This window comes from Pogona vitticeps, chromosome 7, assembly GCF_051106095.1.
Source record: "Pogona vitticeps strain Pit_001003342236 chromosome 7, PviZW2.1, whole genome shotgun sequence".
NCBI classification, from domain to species: domain Eukaryota; kingdom Metazoa; phylum Chordata; class Lepidosauria; order Squamata; family Agamidae; genus Pogona; species Pogona vitticeps.
This window is the reverse complement of record NC_135789.1, coordinates 16,287,372-16,313,155: the sequence shown is the minus strand read 5'-3', so window position 1 is coordinate 16,313,155 and position 25,784 is coordinate 16,287,372. Positions and strand designations below refer to the sequence as shown.

The following is a 25,784-nucleotide window of genomic DNA, read 5'->3' as shown; positions in this document are numbered from 1 at the left end:
CAGCGGAACTGAGGTTGCAGGATATATTGCTTGCAGACATGGAGGCTTCACTGCTTTGAAAAAAAAATCAGCAAAAGAAAAGAGGAAGAATAACAGCATTCTTGTGGCAGGGAGTTCCACAGTCCCTGACTCAGGCTAATCCACAGAGGCATCCCTAGCAGCAAATCTTTTTAAAATTCCTGGTTGCAATTTATTCCGGGCCCCCCACCTTGTCAGGGAAAAGGAAATAAAATAAGCTTTGACACCCTCCCAAGGGAAAAAAAATGTCTTTATTGTGACCAGACCAGTTTTTCCAAGAGACAAAACTCTCTGGATGGATACAGTCTCAAGAAAACAACGGCAAAAAACTGTTGGAATGGGTTTGTATGGAATCCGGAACACAAGACCCAAGAACCTAGGTTTGAGAAGGCTGCCATCTAGTGCCCGAAAAAGGAAATGAGCCCCTGGGGAAAAAAATCTACAGGAAGAGGTCAGCGCAATTTTGGATGGGTTCCGAGTTCTAATCGCCTACACCAAATCCTTGGACAGAAGAAACGACTCCCTCGACAAGAAACACCGAAAGCGGTTGGAAATCCACCTGGGGGGGGGGGCGAGGCGCCACCTTGTTTAAAAGAGGCAGCCAAAATCTCCTTATTTTGAATTGGCTTCCCCACCACCACCAAATGCCTCACCCCTCCGGTTCTCCCGGGGCCAAACCCGGGGCAGCCGCTTCACCGCCGGTAACGGTACCGCTTAAAATGGAACCAGAGCTGGAAGATCCCGTTGGCGAACTGGCAGCGGAAGCCGTGGCGGTGGGAGTATTCCCACTCCCGGTTGACGATCTTGAAGGCGATGTCCTCGTAGGGGGGCCCGGCGTGGAAGCGGAGGGTGGCGAAGTCCTTGTTATCTGGGCAGGCCTCGAGGAAGTATTCCGGCGTGGAGCGCTTGTCGATCAGGTCCGGGTAAAAGATGTTAAACTTGTAGCCCTGCACGATCTTGGGCGGAGGGTTGTCAAAATCGTAGTGCGTCTGGTTGTACTTATTCCACTCGAAGCCGGTGTGGACGCGGTTGAAGAAACGGGGTTTCCTCGGGCGGTACTTGTCGGCCCAGAGGTACGCTTTGCCGGTGAGTGGCATCTCCACGCTGAACTGGGCCTCGTCAGCCCCCATGCCTTCCTTGGCGCGGCGGAAAAAAATGTCCTCGGCGCTCTCGGTAGCATCCCCTGCGGAAGGAGAAAAGGACCGGTCGATTTTCCCCACGCCTTCAAACCGGGAACCCCCCGCTCGGCTTTTTAAAACCCGTTTAGCCAGCCCACGTTTCTAAGCCCCACAAAGAGTGGCAGTCGATGAGCAAGGCGGGATGGTGCTTAGAGCGTGATGCCGGGCATGAGAAAAGCTGGGGTTCTGGTTGCCCACGTGTGGACCCACCGTTCCAGGGAATGGAAAGATACGAGCTTTCTTCTATACACTCGCATCGGTGTGGTTCCTGCTGATGGGAAATAATAAGAAGAATCTTACAAATTCTTGACATTCTGGTGCCAGGTCAAAACCTTCCTGTTCCAGAAGGCTTTTAATAGAAATAATATCAACTGTGGGTCCTGGTGGCAATTTTTAGAGTATATACTTTAACAGTATTTTAATTGTTTTAACTTTTTTTTTTTACTGTATTTTAATTGTTGTAAGCCGCCCAGAGACGTTTGAGTAGTGTGGGCGGCATGTAAGTCAAATCAATCAATCAATCAATCAATCAATCAATCAATCAATCAATCAATACAGAGCCAGGAAGGATCATAGAGATAATCCAGTCCAGCCCCTCTAAAAGGAGGCCCACGGCAGGATTCGAACTCCCAGCCTCTGGCTCGCCTAAGCCACGGAGTTATCCAGCAGTTCAACAAATAAATAAAGACAGAATGCTTGGAGGTTAAAGGGATAACTTTTGGAGGCTCTGTCCAGCCACCGGATCTCGAGATTAGATGTGGCCGCCTTACCTGTGACCTGAAGCTGCTGCCGGGAGAGCAGGAGGCGCTGGAAGTCCTCATCGGCTTCCACCACATGGGCATCGAATGGCAGCTCGTGGGAAGTCAGCAGCCGCGGGCTGTACTTGCCGGCGTCGTAGTCATCCAAACTCTGCTGGATCAGGTCCTCCTCAATGAGGACCGCCTCCCCTTCCCCTTCGGTTTTGGCTTCGGATTCTGGCTCGGTTCCGGACTCCGCCAGAGAGGGACCAGGCTGGGCCGAGGTGCCCTCTTCGGCTTCTGCTCTGCAGAGAAAGGATGATGGGAAATCAGGACGATGGAATGGGGTGTGCCTCCAACCTCCATGCACGCGGGGGTGGGGGAAGAGGAAAGCGTTTCCCCTTTAAAACATCCGTATTCATTAAGAAGCAAAACTTAAGACAGGAGAACCCCCTAATCCACAGGATCTGTATCTACTGATTTGCTTATCCATGGTCTGAAAATATTGAAAAAGAATCCCCATAATATATATTTTTAACCATGAAGTCACCAGAACTGGCCACTAGAGGGAGCCAGCGACCATGCTATGTGTACAGTATAGTGTTTGCTATTATAATAGTGTTCACTATGATGCACATTTTTCAGCATCCGCGGGGGAAGCTTAGAATGGATCATATGGGGTTAGTCCATCATTCGTTCTCTGCCTCCTTTACTGAAGGAGTGGGGGGAAATGCCATCAGCCACCCCAAATTCCTAGATAAAGAGCTAAGGAATCCAGCAGTTCAAACTAAATTGCTCGGAATTCTTGAACGTTAAGTCTGGCGGATCTGGAAGATCACATCTCTCATTTCTGCATCATCCCACTTAGTGCTTAATTCTTCCTTCCTTCCTCCCCCAATCTCTGCCTTAAACTGTAAGCGGTTCGGAGCAGGGAACGGAGCCTCAAGGAAGCAGATCACCTCCGTCAACAACTGACCTTTGGACCAATATCAATGCTCCCCGCCCCAAAAGGTTTCAAATTTCTCCAGGGTTTTGAGAAAAAGCCAGGGTGTGTATTATTCGTTAGAAAAATAAACCATTTTATTCCAGCGGAACAAGACTGCGCGGGCTGGGACCCGTGGGTCCATCCTAGAAATTCAGCGTAGGACGGCAGAATGGCATAGCAGTGAGAGCCCCAGGCTGGCATGTGGGCCATCTGACTCCTCGCATACACGGGTCAATAAATCCTGGCAGACCTGAGTACGAGAAGAAACTGCTGGGAATCCCTGGGGTCTTCTTGGTTACGGCCCCTTTGCTTCTGAATGAGCACAACCCACAGATTGAGGGGGGGGGAGATAACACCTGGATCCTGACCCCTTACCTCTTGCTGCAGCTCTCGCCGGGAGAGGACGGCTCTTTCTTGATGATGGGGAACAGCGGCTCGCTCTCCACCCCCTGCTCCTGCTTCAGCTTGTACAGTTTCTGGCGTAGGACATCTTGATGGCGCTCCCGTAGCCTACGAGCCGTGGGGGAAGAAGAATAGAGGAGGGTTAGTAGGAGCACCCGAGGTGTCCTCCACCGATCTCTAAGCCAGCTTTTACACTTAGACGGATTCACGCCAGAAAATGGCTCAAACTCCCCAGCCCTGCTCTGCGGCTGTTTTTCCCCCAGCCGGGGGCGGCCCACTTTACCTTGCCCGCGCCATGTAGGCCTTGAGTTGCTGCAGCAGGCTCTCCCAGTAACCGATGTCAAGGTTGGGACCCCCGGCAAGGATCCTGCCCTCAATCCCCTGGTAAATGACCTGGAGCTGATTGTAGGTCTTCCCCTTGAAGACTGACTGGACGTCAGCACTGACCGAGGCGTTCACGCCTTCCCGACGCTCGCCTGCGGGAGACAAATGGGGGGGGGGAAGAGAGGCCGTGAGTGACAGTCATAGGTGCTTTGCTCCTCCGGCTGCGTCCACGGCTTGTGCTCTGTGGAGGAATGCCGCTTACCCGGCCCTTTCCCGAAGGCTTCCAGTTTCCGTAGCTTGGCGATCTCATCTTCCGTGATAATGGTCATGTCCCTCCAGAAATCCACGTTCTTGCCTTGCTCCAGCTCCATGTAAACCTGAAACACAGGAGAGGGATGTTTTAGCAGCTGAGCCAAAAAGGAGCTTTCTGACTCACAAGGTGTCGTGAAACGGCAAGGGCCCCCATATCCGTGGGATTGGTATCCACTGTTTCTGAAAATATAACTCAGAAATACAGTACACATTTCCAGGATGTAATTCCCAGAACCAGCCACTTGAGGGAGGCAGAGACTGTGCTATGGATAGAGTGAACTATTATCCACAGTTTTTGCATCCGCGGGGGGGGGGGGGGGCTGGAGACGAATCTCCCATGGATCCAGGGGTTCTACTGTCCTTTAATCAGGAAGGACAATGTAGCCAGCCAGATCTCATGGAGATGCAAAAATTAAAGCAATGGGCAAGGAAAACAGTAAACAAAACAAACCATTGTGTAAGTTAGATACGCTCAAAATTTCAAGAAAAGAGACATCCCCTCCCCGGAGAAGCACCTGGATGTCTTCCAGAAGGTCCTCCATGTCCGAGACGGTGAGTCCATTCAGAAATGTGTACGGCTCGTGCATTTCCACCGCCAGATCATCGTCTTCGGCACTGATGTATTTTGCTAGGAGGTCGATGGGCTTGGCGCGCCCGTCCCGAATCCTGATTTTGGAGCTGCCGAAGCAAGCGAAGGAGAGGAATAATCAGGAAAGAGGGGAGAAGGTTCATCCCAAGCGGTCCGGGAAGGCAGGAGACTCTCGGAGTTCCCCCTCCTTGGGTCTCGAATGGGGCTCGCCAGCCCCTCTTGAACTGCCTTTCCTGCTCACCGTAGCTTGGCCTGCTGGAGGTGAAAATTATCTTCCTGCTCTTCCCAGGTTTTGAAATGCTCTGCTTCTTTCTCCCGCTGAAGCATCTCAAGTTCTTGCTCCCGCATGGCCTTCTCGCGCTCCCGTTCCAGCCGCAGCTGCTTCACCTGATAAGACGCCGGAGAGAAGCAGAGACTCAGCAGAGAAGCGGAACAAGAAAGATCTCGGGTTGGCTTCCGACCCCTTCGGAAACCCAATGCCTGATCCTGACTCAAATTCCAATTTATCTTTACAACTCCCCCCTCCCCCAAAGCTGGGGAAGACCGTCTGGAAGTGTCCCAGTGTGATTCAGTGAGAACTAGCACCTTTGTCTCCCCAGGGAAAACACAGCCAAGCCTTTCAACCGTACTTCACCGGACTCCCTTGGTTTCCAGGTGAAAAAAAACTGGCTGTGCTCATGATTTTCCGTTGGGAAAGACATTCTGCACATGGCCAGAGATGGCCTGCAAATACCAGATGGAAAATGTCCCTCTCTCTGCCAATTTTTGGGGGAGAACTTACCTTCTGGAGCTCCAGCCGGTTATCCTCTTGAATCTGCTTGTTCCGTTCTTTAAGTTCCTTCTCGGCCAGGTGGCCGATCCCCTTTTTCTCCAAAGCCTGAAAGCAATCAGAAAAGTTCATGGGGCTTCAAACCCAGATAAAGACAGGGGAACCTATCATCAGGGCCTTCAAAGAATGACTGATTTTTACGGATCTGTAAAACGTCAGTAAATAAAGACGGTGCGGCTGATACGAGCCACTAGGTTCTAACTGTAATCAACAATATTTGGTACTAACAATAACAATATTGGTACAACAATAACAATATTTGGATCACAAGGTTATGTGCTCAGCAGATATAAAACTAGATATTAAGCAGAAGGAAGGAAGGAATTAGACCAAACTCTTCAAGTGTAAGGATGTGCCGCTACAGATCAAGGCCAAGATCATCCACACTCTCGTTTTTCTGATCTCATTGTGTCTGGGTGTGAAAGCTAGAGAGTAGATAGGAAGAAAAAAAATATTTATTGGAAATGGTGCTGGAGGAAAGCTTGGTGAAAACCCCGCCTGGCCAGAAAGACAAACAAGGGGATCCTTGATCCAATCAAGCCTGAACTCTCTCTGGAGGCAAAAATGATGAAACTGGGTCTGTCGTCCTTTAGCTGCATCCTGAGAAGGCAGGATTCCCTAAGAAGAGGCGATAATACTGGTGAAGGTGGGCAGTGCAGAATGGAACAAGAGATAGTGCCGTAAGATGAGACTCCCAGGGCGCAGAAAAGCACAGGCCATTGGGAAGACTGCTGCTCTGTAGGGTCTCCTAAGTTGAAGTAAACTCTTGGATCGCCAACCACACCTGGAGACTCACCTTGCTCCAGATGAAAGCCCCTAACAGGTTGTTATCCCCGAAAGGGTTGTCGGTATTGGTGTACCCCATATACTCTTCCCCCCAGCCCATCTTCTCGCGCTTCTTCCGTTCCTTGGCTTCTTTCTTGGCCAAGCGTCGGGCCCGCTTCTCCTCGGGTGTCTCCAGCACCTTCATCAGCTCCTTCTGCTTCTTCTTCTCCTCTTTCAGCCGCAGGCGCTCCTGGAGGCTCAGCTGCTCGCCGAGGTCCCCCTGGGAGGTCTGCGAGCGGGAGGGTGAAGGGGAGGTCACGGAGGACACAGAGGACCGTGAGGCCGACCGTTTCCGGCTCCTCTTGCCCTTCCGCTCGCCGCCGCGGCCTCGTTTTTCCGGAGAGGAATCTGAGCTTGGGGAACGGTCCCGGGATCGCGACAAGCGTTTCGGAGATCTCTTGGAGCGGTGGTCCCTGCTTTTTTCTTTCCTCTTCCTCCATCTGTAGCTGTCTTCCTCCGAGCTGAAACAAAAGAAGTGTTATCCAAACACGGTATCCACAGCACAGTATCCGCAGATTCACTTATCCACAGCCTGAAAATATTAAAAATAAAATCCTAGAAACTTATATTTCTAAAGATGAAGTTACAAGGACTGACCACTAACGGGAGCCAGAGACAATGCTATCTATAGCCTTCCCTATACAGTAATTCACGTTTTCCAGCATCCGTGAGGGCGGGTCAGCTTGGGACCTATCCCCCATAGATACTATGGGGTTTCTACTGTATACCACCATCTGCTGTAAGCAGCAGATAAATTAAAATAAAATACTGTAGGAGGGAGATTGGAAAACCTCACAATAAATGCATTAACAGAGTTTTCTTCTTCTTTCTGACAGTGCCGCAGTTACCCAAACAAGAGCACAAGAATTAATGAAGGATTCTTTGTTTTGTAATTTTTAAAATTGCTCTTTTAAATTTATTCTTGGTCCTCTTAAGTTCGCGAGCCGCCACAAATCCCATTACTGGGAGAAAACAGTACAGAAATGCAATCCATCCATCTATCCAGCTGTTTTCCGGTCCCATGAAACAAATAAATTAAAAGTACTGCTGTCTTCAGAGCCTCCTTCTCCGTGGGGGTGGGGATAGAGGGCTGGGGAACCCCCACCAGCTGAGGGACACGGGCTGCCCTGGAAAGCACTCTGCATACGCTCAGGAGCGCTCTTTCATCTCTGATTAACACGTGACCTAGGCCTTGCTGACCATTAAGCCAGGCCAAAGCCCTTGGGGGTTGACACAGCCCCAAATTGCGACCCCCCTTCGCCCCCATACAAATTTTCGCCCTTTTGGGTTCTTATAAAGGGGGGAGAGAAATCATAAAAAAGCCTATAAAGGAAAACAAGGGGATCCCCTCTATCCCACGGGACTCTATGGTCTCTGAACTCTATGATCCCAGGACCCCCCGCCATTCGGAGCCCTTTTTCCTCCTCACCTCCCTTCCCGCTCTCGTCTCCTTCTCCTCCGACTCTCCCTCGATCCCGATCTGGACCGGCTTCTCCTCCGGCGCCGCTCCCGGGACCGGGACCTCGAGCCCATGGCCGCTCTAGCCCAGCCCTGCCTCCTTGTGACGCGCTTCTTCCGGTTTCCTCGGGCGACGCGCGGCGGGGGAGGGCCTTCCGCGGCAGCGTCGCGTGATTAGGGCTGGCCAGAAAGCTGCCTGATCGAAATAATATCATTCCTCCCCACCCCCAGCGGGGCCAAGGTTGGAAAAGGTAAAAATGCCACCACTGGCCTTCTCTCTAATGTGAAACGAGAGGAGGAAATCAGTTATGCGGAGGGGAGATTAATTAATTTTCAGGCACTGATTAACAGCCTCTCATTTTTTTTTCCTACGGAAATTCCTTAAAGGCCGCACTCTACCTCCCTCCTGTGGCCGCGCCTGGTTATTGCAGCCTCCCATTCTTTCCTAATTGAAGACCAGCCTCCCATTCTTTCCTATGGAAAATCCAAAAGGGGCTACAAAGTATCTCCCCCCTGTGGCCACTCCTGGTTACTGCAGCCTGTCATTATTTTTCTTATTTAAAGTCTTATGGGCTCGTCCAGTGTCTCCCTCCTGTGGCCAAACCTGGGAAGGGGAAGAAAGAATGGGAGTCTGCAGTAATCATGTCTAGCCACAGGAGGGAGACACTGGACAGACATTTAGGATTTTATGTTGGGCGGGAACTTTTAGAGGTCATTCATTCATAGTCTATTTGCCCTAGGTTGCAAATAGACTTTACAGCCCATAATAGCAGGGAGATGGCTCTCAAGAATGAAAAGAATAATTTGATTGGATTCTGCACGCCTACGTAACACATCGCTGGGAACTTTAGACTCAGTTGCTTTGTTAAAGCCAACACTTCTGGTGTGTGTGTGTCTGTGTCTGTCGGTCTGTCTGTCTGTCTGAATATATCATCTGGAGACGTTTTCAAAACCAATACATTCCTCTAACAAAACAGATGGGCACAAATCTTTGAAGCCTTGTCGTTACAGATATTTATGAGACAAATATTGGGATGATGGAAGATGCTGGGGAGTCTGGAAAGCCGCTTGAGAGCGGCCTGCGCTTCCTCATCGCCGGCTTTTGCGGTTTTGGGAGTGGTGACGGGGAAATAAATTTGCCTCTCGGGAGGTTTCAGGAACGAAGCCCGGCCTCTGATTTATACATGTCTTGGAAAAGTACATTTCAAAACCACGGACGGGCCAGCGAGCTCGTCCACATCTTGCTAGCGGTCGGGAAATCTGATCAGACCACGGCCCCCGGTTGGCAGTTTTGGAAGGGTCTGCTTTGGCCCAGAAAACGTTTCATCCCCGGCCAGCTGTTTTTGCAAACTGGGTGACCGTCGGCGGTGTTGCAACTCCTGACCTGAAGGGTAGTGGCTAAAGTGCCGGACCGAGGCTTCGGAGAGCAAGCGGGAGTAGTCTTCCAGAGGGCATCAGACTACAAAGCCCAGGGTTCTGCACCCTCATGGGAATGACCCTCCTGCAAACCTCTGCTGAGCCGCACCTTTGCCCCGAGAGAGAGAGAGAGAGAGAGAGAGAGAGAGAGAGAGAGAGAGGTGGAAATGGCTTTTTTTTTGTTTTTCGGAAGAAAAAGGTGCCGCTTTCCATCTTCCTGCGCTGGCCAGTTGAGTGAAGATGCTGGTCCTCATCGTTCTCCATAAAGGGAATCTCTTCTTCAGAAACGGGAGTTTAAGATCATGACTCACGGGGGGGGGAGGTGGGGGGGAACATGGACCACCAGCTCCTCTGGCATATGGGTTTTGTCCCTCTGGCTAGCAAGAACTTGGCCAAGGTCCAGGTAGACGTTGCCAGGCCATAGGCTGGTCTGACTGGGGATTGTGGGCTTTGTAATCCAAAAAGGAACCAAACCAACTCCCCCCCCCCAAGTCGTGTCCCATAGGGAAATGCGATTTGCCCCTCAAGCTTCACGGGTCCCCTTTTCTCCTGTGTCTCAGGATGGCCCCCTCTAAGGATCCCCAGGTCCCCTGGGCAAGAACCGTCCAGCCATTGATCTCCTCCCCACACTTTCTCTTTGGGGTACCTCGTGGGGTTAATTTCCCCCCTCAAAAAGGCCACATTTTGCACACACATACCCCCCAAAATATCTGATCCGATGTCCCGGATCAGCCAGGTTTCAAAGGGAAGATGTGAGCTTTTCATTTGCTTTTCTCCCGCCCGGTCTGCGGTGTTCTTGCGACCCGGCGCCAAGACCACCCGATCCAAAAAATACATCTTTTTGGACCAGAGCGGATGAGGCGCAGAATGGACTTCGCCCTCTGGTAGCTGAATTTCAGTCTTAAAGGACGCCTTTGTCTCTCCTTGTTGATGGCTTGTCCAGAGGGTGAAGGAGGGCCGTCGGCGGTCTTGCTTTGGCCAGACTCAACGGAATCCGTTGGCATTGCAAGGGGGAAAACAAAAAAATAGAGATTATTTTAGCAACCAGCTCATACCTGCATTCCTTTGCTTTTAAATGAGATTTTTCCTCTCGGTTTCCGGACATGTTAGATCTGTTTCGGCGGCCACGAAACCAAGAACATTAAAACATTTTTTAAATAAAAATGATGGTGCCTTTAAAACCCGTGCATTTATTTCAGCGTTAAGTGTTGTGTGGCTACAATCCATGCCTTCGGACAGGTTTTTAATCTCAGGTTCCTCAGGCACACCCAGTGATGTGTTTTCAGACCCCCTGAAATAATTACCTTTTAAGAAATGAGTCGTTTCCTAAAATAATTAGCAAGGCCTTGAGGGTACAAAATCAACCAGATCTAAGCCGCAGATTTATAAATATTCAAATCATTGCAGGGTAGAAGGTTAATGAGAGATAGCGTAGTGTAGGGGATGGAGCGATGAATGAGGACTCAAGTCCTGGATTTGAATCCTCGCTCAACTCTGGAAACTCACTAGAGAGAAAATCCCTCCTTGTAAATAGCCCAAATGAATTGGAAACTGGTCAAACTTAATAAAATTAATCTACCAGGAGTTTTGTGGGTTGTCTGGAAAAGCTCAAGGTGAAAAAAAATGGCTTGGTGAGAATTTCGTTCCTTGTGTCCACTGATCTCGTGTTAAGGAGGTGTCAATGCTCGTATTCCATGTCTGGTGCCAAGTCACGCTACTGCACACAGGAAGGAATGCGAGCACTGACTCCTTCACTAGCAACCCTTGGGCGTAAGAGATTTATGGCGTTTGACTTACGCCGGTTCATTCAAATAACAGGATTCCGGCTTTTGTCGTTGTGATTGTGTGTTTTTTCCAAAATCGAACAGCCAAACTTTTAATTTTGGAAAAGGAGATGGGGTGGAAGGGGAGGTTTAATGTTTTTTTGTTACACCTTCATTTTATGGCTCTCTGGACGCACTGAAGGAGGTCACGGCGTGCCGACCGGCCAAGATTTTAAGACCTGAGACATCTCTCGGTGTCGGCCTGTGTTTCTCATCATCCTCAGTTTTTGTTGGACAAGGAGAACCGAAGAGAAGGAAGGACGGAGAGGGGAAAAATGAGAGAGAACGAGGAGGAGGGGGCCTGGAAATGGCCAAACCGCAGTGCCCCCGACTTTGAGATGGCTCATAAAATACGATTGCGCACTCTCGGCTGGGCCGAAGGTGGGGCCCCCTTTCATTGGGCTGGTATGTCCGTTCTTGCTCGCATGGGAGGTTCGTTCAAAAGCTCATCGGTTTCTGGAATGCGCGCCGGTTGCCAGCTGCAAAGAATTCACCCCACCTCCCCGAAGCAGGTGGAGGAACACATGTGTGTCCTCAGGACGCGAGTTCAGCAAAACAGCCCTCACCAACATTTTAAACCTATAAATAGAGCTGAAGACATTCTTATCCAGGATCCTGTGTGGATGCACGGCCCCGGCGGAGGGCGCACGCTGGGTGTCTTGCTGACCATCGTCCCTTGTCATTTATCCCCAAAGTGGCCCAATCTAAGGTAGACTGCCACTGGAGCTGGAGGCTTCACATTTGGCCTCGCTGGCAGCCATGAGCACCGGGAAGTAACTAGTTCCAAGTTACTTTGCCTCCAGCTCCTTAGGGGGAGTCTAAAGTACGGTAAGCCAGTAATTACAAACGACAGAATAGGCCATTTCTCTTGATTTGGAAGCCAATGAACACTGCCTCCTTGTTACTTTCAGAATTCCCGTTACAGTACCTTCAGAATTCTCTTTTTGGGGACCTGTTTGAGAGAGATTTCGGAGGAACAATGCCATTCACTCACCCGTCCTTAATTGGTAAGAGAAGTATTCTTTGGTTTTCTTTTTAAAAAGTCTTTGCAAGGTGTGAGAACAAACCCAACCCTCAGTGTGGTGTGACAGAGAGCTTAAGAGACCTGGGTTCAAATCTTTACTCGTGGGAAGGGTTAGCCATGGGAGAAAAACCCTTCCCTGAAATACAGACATGCTCTTGAAAACCCCATCGGGACACCATAAATGGCAGGCGAATTGACTGCATACCCCAGGAAGAATAATCTCAGAATTAGCCACTAGGGGGAACCAGAGAGTATTCCGCCGACTTCTGCACTGCAGGGAAGCAACAAAAATGTAACTACTTTTAAATTTTATTTTGAATTGTTCCATCACAAGCTGACTAAAGGACTTTGGAAACTACACCAGGAAAAAAAGAACTTTTCATTTGGCCCTCTAGGGCTGTTGAGTCCCACTCTTTTTATTTATTCAAAATGTAGATCCCAGCATGCCGTTTGGGGGCAATCTGGGCGGTCTAGGTCTGATTAAGGGTAATTTAATGCTTCCCACCTCCTCTCGGAAATCTACCTAGTTCCTTTGTAAATATAAAATTCAAAGCTTTGGTTAGCACTGAGCAGGGATAATTTAAGAACATACGGCCGTAGAAAGCAATGTATCCTTTTAAAAATTCTTGGAAGCATCAAGGTTTTTCAAGAATTTCACCAAAGCCATCCCAAACCAGCATATATACAATAGGACCCCCATATCCACGGAGGGCTGGTTCCAAGCCCCCCGCGGATGCTGAAAAACGCGGATAATAACAAACACTATTTTAATAGGGAACACTATACAGTACATAGCATGGTCTCTGGCTCCCTCTAGTAGCCAGTTCTGGTGACTTCAACTTTCAGATTTATAGGATCTTTCTTTTAATCTTTTTAATTTTTCAACCTGTGGATACATGAATCAGCAGATACCGATCCTGCGGATACGCGCCCCCCCCCAACTGCATAACATTTCGCCATTAGGCCTGGATCATTTTCTGCTCCTGTGTTTTGCTTTTTGAATGCCTGGGAAGCTCAGGAAAAAAATCACGATGGTGAGAGAAGCTGATCTCGAGGACAGCCGTTTGACAAAGTTTTCCCTCTAAAGACGCAATTCCTTCAAAGCAACGGCCAGCCTCAAAAACCCAGAGCCAGCAGATTTGCGTCATAGGGAGTCGGTCAAGCTCAGATGAGGAAAACTTGTTGTCTTGTCTTCGCTTCAGGGAGCTCCGTTTCTCATAACATGCTATCATCCAGCCGGGGTCCTGATCTGTTTTAGATGTCTTACTCCATTTAATCACTGTCTCCTTTCTATAGCTGCCCCTTATACCCAGGTTTCTGACTCTCGGCCCCATAAACCTCCTCTTTTCAAGTTCTTTCTCCCTTGTTCCTCCTTACGTGGAGCCTTAACCAGAGAACCTCTGCTGGCTATTCTACGCGGCATCAGCTAGACCTAAAAATTTAGCCATAAGCCAGGGAAGAGACTCCCACGTAAAGAGAAAGAGTAAATCATGTGCCTATATGAAACTATAAGAGCTTATGAACAAAACACTTACTAGCGTTGTAACGCAAAAGGTATTGTTTGGCTCTGCGGTTTTGAATGGAGTGAAATAAAGATTTTTTTAAAAAAAGACAATTTCTTTTTGCTTTTAAAAAAGTTCTTAGGAGCCACTTTCCAGTGGCAGGGAGTTCCGATGGCAAAGGGTGGGGGGACCCCAACTCCCGGCATGCTCTTTGATCTGACAAGATTTTGCTTTAGGAAAGTCATTTTGCATTTTATTTAGGATGGGGAAGGGGGCATTTTAAAAAAAATGTAATCATGATGTCATGTAGAAGGGCATGGCCGGCGGGGGGGGGACCCAGAGATTCAAAATCAGTTCCTTGAGTGCGGAGCGCTGGACCTTATGGTTTCTCTCTGGCACTTTTTCTATTATTACACCTTTATCTCCCCCTTTTCCGATCCTTCTGTTCATTTCTCCCCCCCCCCTCCGGAAAGAAGAGAACGCAACGAGACACAGGACCCCTCGGTTCTGGTGAAAACACAATGTTATATTTTCCCAATAAATAACAGATCTCTGAAATATAGTGTATAGGCCACCACAAAACAGACAGGTTCTCCCTAGGAAGTTAGAGGGTTGCATTCACTCAAGGGCGAAGAGCATAGGTCCGTGCTGCAGCCTCTGGTGGATTGGGCCCCAAGACCACCCTGCACCCCCTCTCTCTTCCGCCCCTCTCTTCCTTCCTTCCTTCCTTCCTCTCTCTCTCTCTCGGGGTCGCCCCACCTCCTGGGCCCGATAGGTGGCAAAGCAGTAATATTTCCACCCAAGCTTTAAACCATGGCTCTGAAAATGGGCCTCATCGTCTGGGCAAGATGAAGCCAGGATCCGGGGAAGGGCAGAATCTGAGGGCTCCTCTTTGCCCACCCCAGGGTGAGGAAAAGGAAGGACTTGAAATGGCAAGGGTTTCTGAGGAGGAAGAAATGGCACAACGTATACGCCCAGGGACCAGCAAATCGTATCTTTGGGTCCTGTGAACTGGAAGGTGCTGATTCGGAAGCATGAAAAATGTCCAGAGAGTCCCCCCCACCTTGGTTTCACTGTCCAGCCCACGAGGCATCGCCTCTTGTTTGGCGGCCAAGGGCTCGGCGGTTCTGTCTGGCAAACATGGTCCGTAATCCCGAGGGGTAGGCCACCGCTCGTAAAGGGCCACGGAGCTGTTCGTTGCCTTCCATCTCGCGCCGGATCTCCGTGAGGGTCTGGCCGGGGGATTCGAGCAGGCGCTGAAAGAAGCTTTTTCGTCCCACTGGTTTCTCCTGACAGAGAAAAGTCAACGCGACCCCCCGGTGGGATTTCATCTCGCGCGAGAATCCGTCCGAGGTGCCGTCGAAGCAACGGCCAATGGCGATCTCCTTGGCCAGCCGAGGGTTCTGGTCCGTCACGGTGTAGATCCCATAGTTGTGTCCGAGGGGATCAACTGGGGCCAACATGGTGAAGGCCGAGGTCTCGTTATTCTCAGCCACAGGAGGGTGGCGGCCTAGATACTCGTCCAAGTAGCTGTTGGTCGCCGTGCGGCGGCAACTCCCTTGCGGAATGATGGACACCAAAGTCCGGTCTACTAACGCTTGGTCAAACAACATCCCACTGCATTTGAACTCAACGCAAGCAGCCGAACTGTTATAGATGTGGAGATCTCGGACGCTTCGCGTGTCCCGTAGGCCGTAGAGCTGCCCCTGTGTCCTCGGATGGCTGCCTCCCACGTTGCGTGAACGCACCATGTATTCGTGGGGGCCATCGATCTTCACCTTGATATAACAGGCTCGGAACTCCTGGGGATTCGGCCACCAGGACAGATAATCCCCCGTCCACGTAGTCAGGTCACTCTCCTTGATCGGCACGACGTTGTACTCGTACTTATCCACTTCGACGCGGTAGAACCGGAAGTGACTGGCTGTCACGGGCGCTTCGTCGCACTCTTTCAGGCTCCGGTAAGGGTAAATGGGCCCATTGGCCTCGTCAATGTTGTTCGGATTGGGTTTGGCGAGGTTGATCTTGAAAGCGGTCTTCTTCAGAGCCGGGTCTTCGTGATCGCTTCGCTGGTAACCCAGCTTGCGGAGGTAAGGCTGGGACACCCCGACAGCTTGAGGGTTGAGTTTTGGGCTGGAAGGCACAGCTTCTAACTCCTCTCCTCCCATGTTGGCGGTGACATAGGCCGTGTAGGCGTCGGCTCGCCCCCCGTCGCAGAAGGCGGGTAAGCATGCCCCGTTGGGACCGGTCACCACGCTGTCGAAACGACCCCAGGCCTGAGGGTTGGAGGGGTAACCGGGTCGGGGTTCAAGGTTGATGAGGGTCACGACGACTCCCTCCAACTGCTCGTTGGGGTTGAACTTTTCGTTGATGTATGCCCGGACTTTGACAAAGCAACGGCGGTTCTCTGGGACATCGAGGTTGAACAGACGCCTCTCTCGGACCTCCAGATTCCCGACGAGGAAGGCTCTCTCTTCCCGCTTACGGCGCCTCTCCTTCACAACCTTGAGAGAGGCCTCCTCCTCCCACAGGCCTGTGACCGGATTGAGGGACCACAGCTTCATCTTCTGGAGATGTCCCGGCATCTTGATGAGGTTGGCGTCCATCTTCACCTCCACAGGCCCAGCGGCCAAGCTTTGGTGAGCCTCTTCCTCCCAGAAATCCATGGAAAACATGCCGTATGTTCTGAGTGGGAGGATATCGCCTTCGGCATTGATGAAATTCAGATCGCTGGAGGCGGCATTCACGGAGGCCATGTCCCGAGGGTCTACAAAAGTTACACTGGCCTTGACGGTCCCGTTGTAGGCTTGTCCGTTGGATCTGAAGAAAGATCTCGGAGGGATGACAATCTCCCCAACGGGACCTTCTCCAGCGACTTCTCCTAGGGGGATGACGTTGGTCTCCAAGGTATCCAACTCAACGGGCTTCTTCCTCCGCATGATTCTGACATCCTGGTAGACAGCTCCACCTCGCGGGTCAAAAGGGAAGACCTTCACGGTATCTACAAATTTCTTCAGCCGGTCCACAAACTTGACCACAAGTCTCTTGGTGTTGGTCGGCACCTCAATCGTGAAAGCCCCTTTGTAACCGGTGAAGCCGATCTTCTCCGACCCCAGGTAGATCTCACCAAACCGCAGAGGCTCACCATCGTCAGCCGCCAAAACTTTGCCCCGGACCAGGATTTTGGGTTGTGTGCAGGAGGCACACCCGCACTCCGTGACCACTTTGATCGGCAAAGTATAGCCATTGCATGGGATCTCCCGCACTTCCATCCGTGTGGTCCCACAACAGCGCTCTACAGGGTCTTGGCAGTGGAGCCCACCTTTGAGCTGGCTAGGACAACGATGGTTGGGACAGTGGCCGACGTTGTAGAAGTCGGAGTTTGTTCCCTCCTGGAAACACTCATCGGGGAGTTTGATGAGGTATTCTTCTGGCTGGGCCGCGCAAGAAGGCACCCCAGGATCTGAAGGAGCAGCGTGAGAAGACCAGAACAAGAAACACATTAGAGGCTAGTTAGGATCATGTGGCACAATAAGTATACCGTTCAAGGACCTATGTTGGGCTTTTTGGATGTTCCTGATGATAAATGCCATAATTCTCTATTCTCTCTCTTATAGGCACCTTTCAGACATCTGACTGTGGGTCAACTGGGAGAAAGGCCTAAACAGGGAGGCTTTAAGGCCTAGCTAGGCCTAGCTTCCACCCAAGATTCCTGCTTGGGTCCTGGACCCTGAGAGGAAAAGTAAAGAGTCCCAGCCACCACTCCCAATGAGGAGAAAGCCATCAGAGATGAACTAATCAAGGTGAATAGATGATGGAGCAGACACCAGCTCCCTGGCTCCCTAAGTAAAGCCAAGAGGTGGAAACAGTGGCAGAGAAGATTTCTGAGAAGCATTAAGAAAGCGATGGCTGGTGACTCCGATTTCATGGGGGCAGTAAGTCTGCTCCTTGTTTTCCGCTCAGACTCTCCAGCCTGGTTCACCAACATAGCTTCAGCACCCTGGAGAGCTCCCACAGAATTCAAAACCCGAACTGGATCCCCTGTTCCCTGGAAATTGGAGTCGTGTGCCTCGATTGCATTAGGAGAAAGGCACTCGTGTTGAGGACTCGGTTTCCGTTGTGGACTGTCTTAGAAGGTGAGGGATCTTCCGTATCAGGAGGTCTGGGAGCAGAGCTGGGATGATCTTGTCAAAGGTTGGTGGGGCACTTCGGAGAGCTTGCATTGATTGAGCAGTGGGTTGGGTTAGGGGATCTCTATATCCTATCCACCTCTATGCTTCTAGAGATCCACAATCAAATCTCTCCCGCCTTTTAATTAACATGGAAAATATTGCCTCTGATTAGATAACAGTTTGCATCAGCTACACTGGGTTCCTGGACACAATGGTCTGCAGACACACACACACACACACACACACACACACACACACACACGGACCTCTGTTGACACCGCCTCTGCTTACCTACAACTGTCAAATAGGCAATGGAGGATTTGATCGAACTGTGGTCATTTCCAGCTTTGCAGTGGTATGATCCCGCTTGACTTCTCTCCAAATCGCGCAACACTAAGCTACTGTTGTACCGGTAGACTTTCCGGTTCAGGAGTGTTCCATTGTGATACCTGGCAAAGGGAAATGGAATGGGATTAACTGAAACCCGTCATCGTATTTTGACAGCAAAAAAGAGAGATTTCTCCCTGCCTGGAAGTTTAGGTCAAACTAGATGGCAGGCTCAGCACGTTTTTAGAAGCGCTGCTCCCTCTCATAGTGAAAGAGGTCTTTTTGTCACAGCATGGATTTTTCCCCCCGTGCTCGTGTCCCTTTTATTTAGGGTGCTTTGGTTCCTGTGGTTGCTCACTGGAAAGGACAGGTGCGGTTCATGGGCAAGTCCCACACTCTGAAGGAAATCTCGTGGCTGGTCAGGAAATGAGTTATGGTTATTGCTGGAGATAGACATTTCCCTTAAGCAATCTAGCTCCATTCTGAGTTTCGGACAGGTTGGACACTGGTTATCTACGAACGAAGAAAGATGTAACGTTTACACTGGATTCCAGGAAATATCTTCCACCTGGGCTGCTTCCCGTAATCTGCTGAAAGAGGCAGTCACTCTCCGCATTTCAGCAATATTTCAGGTCCAACTTCCTGAAATCTGTTGGCACCCTTTCCCTCGCGCCTCTGGACCCCAGACTCAAATGCCCCAGCCTTCACTCACCAATAATATTTCTTGGGCACAGGGTAGCCTTGGGCACGACAGCAGAGCCGAACGGTTTGCCCGGCTGTCCTCACTTTCGACTCAGGGTGGACCACCATGTAAGCCTTTTCTGCCGGGTTGGGGGTGGGGGAAGTGGGTTGACATGAAATCAGAGCCCATCAGAAGCTATCCATCATAGGTAGACCGTATCTCCACCGAGCAGAAATCAAATTCATTTAGAAATTTGGACATGGATCCCTGCAGGTTTATCCCTCTGCCCTGTCTGACTCCGGTCTCCCGCTCACCCTTACCGAGTCGACGGAGCACAATCTCTACCCAGGACAAGCTGGAGGTGTTCGTGACCATCCGTGCCTGCCCAGGCGCAAAGCGGTCGAGCGTCGCGCGGATGTTCAGGCTGCTGTCCGCACAGATGCCCCGGACGGTGAACCGGCCGTGGGCGTCGCTTCGGGCCAGCAGGTCACCGGGCTGGTTGGAAAGGGAAATCCGGGCCTTGGCAAGGGGCGCGCCGTCCGCACTCCGCACCACGCCGACGAGCTCGTCCTTGGGACAGATGCATCGGCTGCAGTCCGCACTCGGGGCACCCATTTCGCAGCTGAGAAAGCAAGCTGGCGGCTGGGCTGGGAGAACAGAAATTGGGATTTTTCAGAGATGGTTTAGAATACCGGGACGCGGAATCCCAAAACAGGGACCCAAGAAAGGATTCTGTGCTTTTTGCTAATTGTTATAGAAACCAGGGTGGTTTACCCTCCCCTCCCCATTTTTAAGCGTGCAATTGGATACGAAAGGGGCAATGATGGAAAAGCAGCTGTCGAAAAATAGCAGGGGTTGACTCAGAAGAAAGGGGATGCATGGGTCTAACGGGGAGTTGCTTGTCTGATCATTTCCACTGCATAGCCCCCCCCCCCAACCATCGGCATCTTTGGTGTCCAACTGCACACTTAAAAAACACAACAACACCTTGATAGAGACAAACAGGTGGGAACCAAAGGGTTACATGGCTAAAAATCAGGGTGCACAGAAATTCTTCTGCAGGGCATAGTTCTAAGCAGTGGTGAGGAAAGAAGGACAGAAAGATGGAAGGAAGGAAGGAAGGAAGGAAGGAAGGAAGGAAGGACGGAAGGAAGGAAGGAAGGAAGCACAGAGCTAATGATGGATAAGAGGAAGGAAGCAGCTGATGATGGATAAGAGGAAGGAAGGAAGGAAGGAAGGAAGGAAGGAAGGAAGGAAGGAAGGAAGGAAGGAAGGAAGGAAGGAAGGAGCTAATGGATGGATGGATGGATGGATGGATGGATGGATGGATGGATGGATGGAAGGAAAATGGATAAAAGGAAGGAAGGAGGGATGGACTGATGATGGATAAGAGGAAGGAAGGAAGGAAGGAAAATGGATAAAATGAAGGAAGGAAGGACGGAGCTGATGATGGATAAGAGGAAGGAAGGAAGCAAGCAAGCAAGCAAGCAAGCATAGAGCTAATGATGGATAAGCGGAAGGAAGGAGCTGATGATGGATAAGAGGAAGGAAGGAAGGAGCTGTTGATGGATAAGAGGAAGGAAGGAAGGAAGGAAGGAAGGAAGGAAGGACAGAGCTGATGATGGATAAGAGGAAGGAAGGAGCTGATGGATAAGAGGAAGGAAGGAAGGAGCTAATGGATGGATGGATGGATGGATGGATGGAAAATGGATAAAAGGAAGGAAGGATGGACTGATGATGGATAAGAGGAAGGAAGGAGCTGATGATGGATAAGAGGAAGGAAGGAAGGAAGGAAGGAAGGAAGGAAGGAAGGAAGGAAGGAAGGAAGGAAGGAAGGAAGGAAGGAAGGAAGGATGGATGGATGGATGGATGGATGGATGGATGGATGGATGGAGCTGATGATGGATAAGAGGAAGGAAGGAAGGAAAATGGATAAAATGAAGGAAGGAAGGACGGAGCTGATGATGAATAGAAGGAAGGAAGGAAGGAAGGAAGGAAGGAGCTGATGATGGATAGCTGCTCCAGGGGGCTTCTGGTAAAGGGCAGAATCCGGCTGTAGGCATTCGGGAATAACCTCACACGACCCTGGATGTGTTTGGCTTCTCATGGCCGGCCTCTCTCTTCTCGCCTTGCCAAGCCCAGGAGCAACCGATTAAGTTCCCCATGCCTGTCATTTCCATCAAGAGTCCCAGGGGAACAGACCCGCCCCCGGCTGCTGTTTTGGGCAGGTCGGGGAGAAAAAAAAATTTCCCCAAAGTGGAACAGACGAGCGAGGCACACTTATTTCCACATTCGCCCTACCAGGAAAAAGAAGCGAGAAAGAAAAAAAAGAGGGATCGGGTGTCGTTTCTTCTGAGCGAGAATGTTTCAAAGTGGTCCAGAAACGTATTTGGCTGGAATCTCCCCTTGGCAGGGTTGATTTATTATTATTATTATTATTAAAATAGTTTTGCCTGTTTAAAACATCTCGAGAAGAAAGAAAAACACAGGATTCTGGGGGAAACCGCACATTTCTCACTGACATTCCCTAGGAATGAGGTGTTGACCGGGTTGCGGTCCGAATCGCCCCAAGGAAAATCATCCGTGCCCGTCTCTTGCACAAACACGGCCGCCTGTCTCCAGGCAGGAAAAATGCCGTACTGAAGCCAGGCTGTGGGAAAGCAGGGGAAAGAAAGACAGGTGGTGGAGGAAAGCTATTTTTAATAAAGTTTGGGTTTATTGGGACAGTTCAGGGGGGGGGGGCGCTGCGTTCCTCAAAAGTTTTTCCTCCTCTTGGCACTCTTTTGTCTGCACCCCCCCCCCCGCTCAAATCCTCAGATTCAATGTTAAGTGCATTGTAAAGAGGCCAGAGTTAAGGCTGAAAGCACAGCCCTGTTGGAAAGACGGGATTCCGGCAGAACGTCGTGGCCGAGAAATCCCAAGGAACCCCTTGTTGAAGTCCCCAAGGCCAATCTGAAGGCCAAGCAAACTTGTTTGCAGATTGCAGTGAGAAAATCTCCTGCTGTGCGCTCAGATGCTTTCAGTAGTTAAGGAATTCCCTCTTTTAATGCTGGGTCATTTATAACATCTGTTTCTGTCAAAAAATTTCCCCAATGAACCTTTAAAATTACTGGTTATCATCCCTCCATCCCTTCTACAAATTGTTCAAAACAGTGTCCACCTGAGGACAGGGGATCATGCCATGCAGCCATGCACTGAAAGAGCTTAGAAAGTTACTTTTTTGTGCATTTTGTTCCTGTGACCCTTTCTAATGTTTAGAAAAAGATATACTTTTTTAAATGAATGGTCATTCTGATGTTTCCCTAATCCTCTGCTGCTAGTTAATTTCTTAAAAACCTTTTGCTGCCTTAACAAAATTAATGTAGAGCTTATAGAAGAAAAAAAAACTCTACATAATGGCCTACAAAATTAGAAAGTACAGCAGGAAACCCCCCCCATCCATAGGGAATTGGTTCTAATCCCTCGCACTGATGCTGAAAACTGTGGATAATAATGAAGACTATACATAACATGGCAAAAGGGAGAGAAAAACAATTAAAAAATACATATTTTAAAATGTATTACCAGAACTGGCCCCTAGAGGGAGCAAGAGACCATACTATGTATTCTTCCATCAACAAGATATACCTGTAGAGTGGTCTCTGGTACCCTCTAGTGGCCAGTTCTGGTAAATACATGCTAAAAATGCATATTTCATTTTTTTTTCTTTTAATATTTTTAATATTTTCAGACCACAGATAAGTGAAACTGCAGATCCTGATTTCAAAGATCCAGGGGGGTCCTACTGACAAAACCTTATTTGCCCAAAACTAGTCTCCACACTTTAATTTTGAAAGGCAACTCAGCTGTGCCGAAAAAAAGAAGTAGCATTTCCCCCAAAAATCGGTTTCTTGTTCTGCTTTTTCTTGAAGGGTTGAGTGCGCTCAGTTACCTGGACAAGGCCCAGCGGTACATATCCGGCGTGCTTTGGATTTTCCTGGGCACTTGGGAACCGGCCCATGCGCCGACCCAGCGGGGGTGTTCAGACATGAGCGGTGTCGTGTCTGGAAGCCGCTGACCCCACAGGCCGTTCGTGAGCAGCTGGTCCACGGAGACCAGTCAGACCAGTTTAACCCGAAACTGGGATCTGTATGGAGTAGGGAAAGAGTTTTTTTAAAACAAGGTAGAACAGGATTTGATAAAGGGAGTTAGGTCACAGGGTTGGAAATTACAGTTACGGATTATTGATTAAACAAACAAACCAACAAACCAATGTATTCTCAAAGTTTGCAAAATTACAAAAATTATTTACCATTAATGTACAGGGCAACCCTTTTTATCTGCAGGGGATTGGCTTCAAGCTCCCCCGTGAATGCTGAACATTGCGGATTATAGCAAACACTCTACATAGCATGGCTAAAGAAAAATACAGTTAAAATATATATATATATTTTAACCATGTATTACCACAACTGGCCACTAGAGTGAGACAGATAACATGCTCTTTATTCTTCAACAGCAAGAATCCATACCATGGTCTCTGGCTCCCTCTAGTGCCCAGTTCAGATATATATATAGTGAAAATAACCATTTCTAGTTTTTTTCTTTTAATATTTTTAATATTTTCAGACCACAGATAAGGGAAACCATAGCTACTTATCCTGTAGATGTGGGGCTCCTCCTGTTTTAGCGGTTTTCCCCTCTGCCCCTCTCCTTTCTTAAAACACATCTGCCTAAAAATCCTATCCCTTAGCGTTGTAAGTTGCAACTAGAGTAGACCCAGTGAACCTGTGGGGAGTTGGTGAGTCAGTTCCTCTGTCATTTCAGTTGATTTTATAAACCTGGTCAAGGTGTGATTTACTACATGAAGTAGCAGGATTTCAGCCAACGAGTCTTGTGATCCGAATCCAATGCTTTGACCATAACAGCATACCATTCCAATGTTGGGCTACCATTCCAAACGGGTTGGCCTCCCTCATGACTGGAGGAGGTTGTTATACCATAGGACACATGTATCCACAGGATCAGTATCTACACTTTTGCTTATCCACGGTCTGAAAATATTGTTTAAAAAACCCAGAAATATGTATTTCCATTATGTAACCACCAGAACTTGCCACTAGAGGGAGCCAGAGACCATGCCGTGTACAGGGTTCACTATTATCCGCGATTTTCAGCAAACGCGGGTGGCTTACAAGCCATCCCATGTAGCTATGGGGCTCAGGTCTACTTTTCTGGCCTTCCATCTCAGAACGTTGCCACTGTCCCAATCCAGACAGTGAAATGATGCAGATCCTTTGGCACTCAATGCAGAGGAGCCTCAGCGGGGTGAAAATGTAGTGACCTGGCCAACCCTCCAGCATCCCTGCTCACCTGGGGGACAGAGGAACCGGACGTGATAATTGGAGCAGTTCTTGCCCCCGGGTTGCTCCCGGTTGAAACAACGGAAACCTTCCTGCGGGCTAAAATGCACCACCTCGCCGACATCCGCGGGAAGCTCCCACTCGGTGGTCCGCACCTCAATGGTCGTCGGCCGGGCACAGACCCGCTCCCGGTAGTAGAACTGGATTGCCTCCATGGTCTCAAAGTCTCCCTCCCCACCAGGATGGTCCACGTTGAACCACGAGGTCCATTCTCCTGGAAAAGGAGAAAAATGCCCAGGTATTATGGGATGCATGCCAAACCAGCCCCCCCCCCGGCCCCCAAAAGTCTTCCTCTTTCCTGCCCAAACGGATGGTAACTCTGTTCAAGCCGTTACTTATCACACAATAATTAGGAAGGGACACCGCGGGGTCATCTAGACTGACCCCTTGGCTCTATAATTTCACACATTTTGGGGGCTTCTGCAGTCTTTAGCTTCACGGTGAGCAATCACCTCCACCGCCTGTGGATTATCTGGGGGAGGACCCCACAGCCCCAAACCTTGGTCCGTTTTTGCCTTGTGTTCCAGAATTGATTCTAGAAACGCTCTGGAAGAAAGTCGGCATGGAAAGTGAGGGGAAATGAAATCCCAGAATCTTGAAAAGGGGGTGACATGGTTGGTGAGAAGGTTCAAGGCAACTTACCCGCCGTTCCTCCATCCAAGCTCGTGAGGCCCTTCCCCTTTTTCTTCTGTTTATGCAGCTGCTTCACACGGTTCGGATGCAAAATCGGAGCATCTTCTTCTGGCGAATCTAGTGGGGAACCCCCCCCCCAAAGATTCTTAATGGCCACCTCTTGAAATCCTAGTTTTGCTCATACCAAGGTGGCCTCACTCATCACAGCTCATGGCAAAGCATTCATGCGGCATGTGCCATTCGTTCACGCAAAGGGGGCTCGCAACAAGCCAGATGATACAGATGTCTCTCAGCATCTCGTCACCACACTTACGAGTTACAGAAAGCGGACCTGAACGACGAGAGGGTGGCCGATCCAGAGTCCTGTTAAACCTTAAAGTCTGCGTCACTGGCATGCAAGCGCCACTTCAGAGGACTCAGAGAAATGAACGGGGGGGGGGTCCAAACTTTGGTGAATAATTACTGACCAAGGGAACAGGGTCAAAATCCAGAATCCTCCTACAGCTGAACCCCCAACTCAGGGGAATCTTGGAGGATCAGAAGAAAATGGCAATCATCATAACCCAGGACTCCAGAACATCATATTTTAACGTGCTCTGACTCCTGGCTTGGGGAGACCCAGCACAAAACGACGTGTGCATTTGGCTCTCATCATTATCATCATCATCTTCGTACAAGGCAGCCGGAAGGCCCCAATGGCCAAGCCGAGCTGCAGATGAGCCCCCCCCGGGGGGGCCTGTAGATGCGGCATATTCCCCATGGCGCACCCCTGCCGGGAAACTTCCACATTCACGCTGAGTCTTTACCATCGGTCGCTCTTGAAGGTTAAAGGGATGTGCAAAGGTCAGCCGAAAAGGGGGAGCTTAAAGAGACCGGGGGGGGGAAGCACGGCTTTCCTTCCTTCCCCCCCTTTCCCCCAAAATTCCTTAAACATCCCCTTTTATTTTTGCCTTCCCTGTTTCCAGCGTCATGGATGTCGAGAGGGACCCAGAGATGGCACGGCTGGCATTCCGGGGGGGGGGGGGGGTTCGGTTCGCTGACAAATGCGTCAGTTCTGCGCCTATATTGTTAATTTATTGATTTTGATTCTTTGCACACGATAGACACCATCTGACCCTCCTCCCGGTGCCCGGCACCGTATTTTTC

At 49.9% G+C, this 25,784-nt stretch overlaps 2 protein-coding genes across 2 annotated transcripts; both read right to left on the bottom strand.

Annotated features, from left to right (window-relative positions):
* Positions 1-249: 249 nt before the first annotated feature.
* CACTIN (cactin, spliceosome C complex subunit) lies at positions 250-7,788 on the bottom strand. Its single transcript, XM_020794209.3, has 10 exons — positions 7,629-7,788; positions 6,171-6,660; positions 5,327-5,422; positions 4,787-4,932; positions 4,472-4,634; positions 3,907-4,021; positions 3,604-3,796; positions 3,294-3,428; positions 1,967-2,238; positions 250-1,201 (listed from the first exon to the last, which is right to left on the bottom strand). The coding sequence occupies exons 1-10, from the start codon at positions 7,730-7,732 to the stop codon at positions 711-713; spliced, it is 2,205 nt and encodes a 734-aa protein (XP_020649868.2). The 5' UTR covers positions 7,733-7,788; the 3' UTR covers positions 250-710.
* Positions 7,789-13,927: 6,139 nt separating this feature from the next.
* Positions 13,928-25,398, bottom strand: CILP2 (cartilage intermediate layer protein 2). Its single transcript, XM_078379091.1, has 10 exons — positions 25,314-25,398; positions 24,648-24,815; positions 23,956-24,219; positions 22,535-22,729; positions 21,126-21,253; positions 20,806-20,900; positions 18,924-19,264; positions 18,634-18,742; positions 17,886-18,043; positions 13,928-16,885 (listed from the first exon to the last, which is right to left on the bottom strand). Exons 1-10 carry the CDS (start codon positions 25,396-25,398, stop codon positions 14,493-14,495), a joined length of 3,936 nt encoding a protein of 1,311 aa, XP_078235217.1. The 3' UTR covers positions 13,928-14,492.
* Between the last annotated feature and the right edge of the window lie 386 nt (positions 25,399-25,784).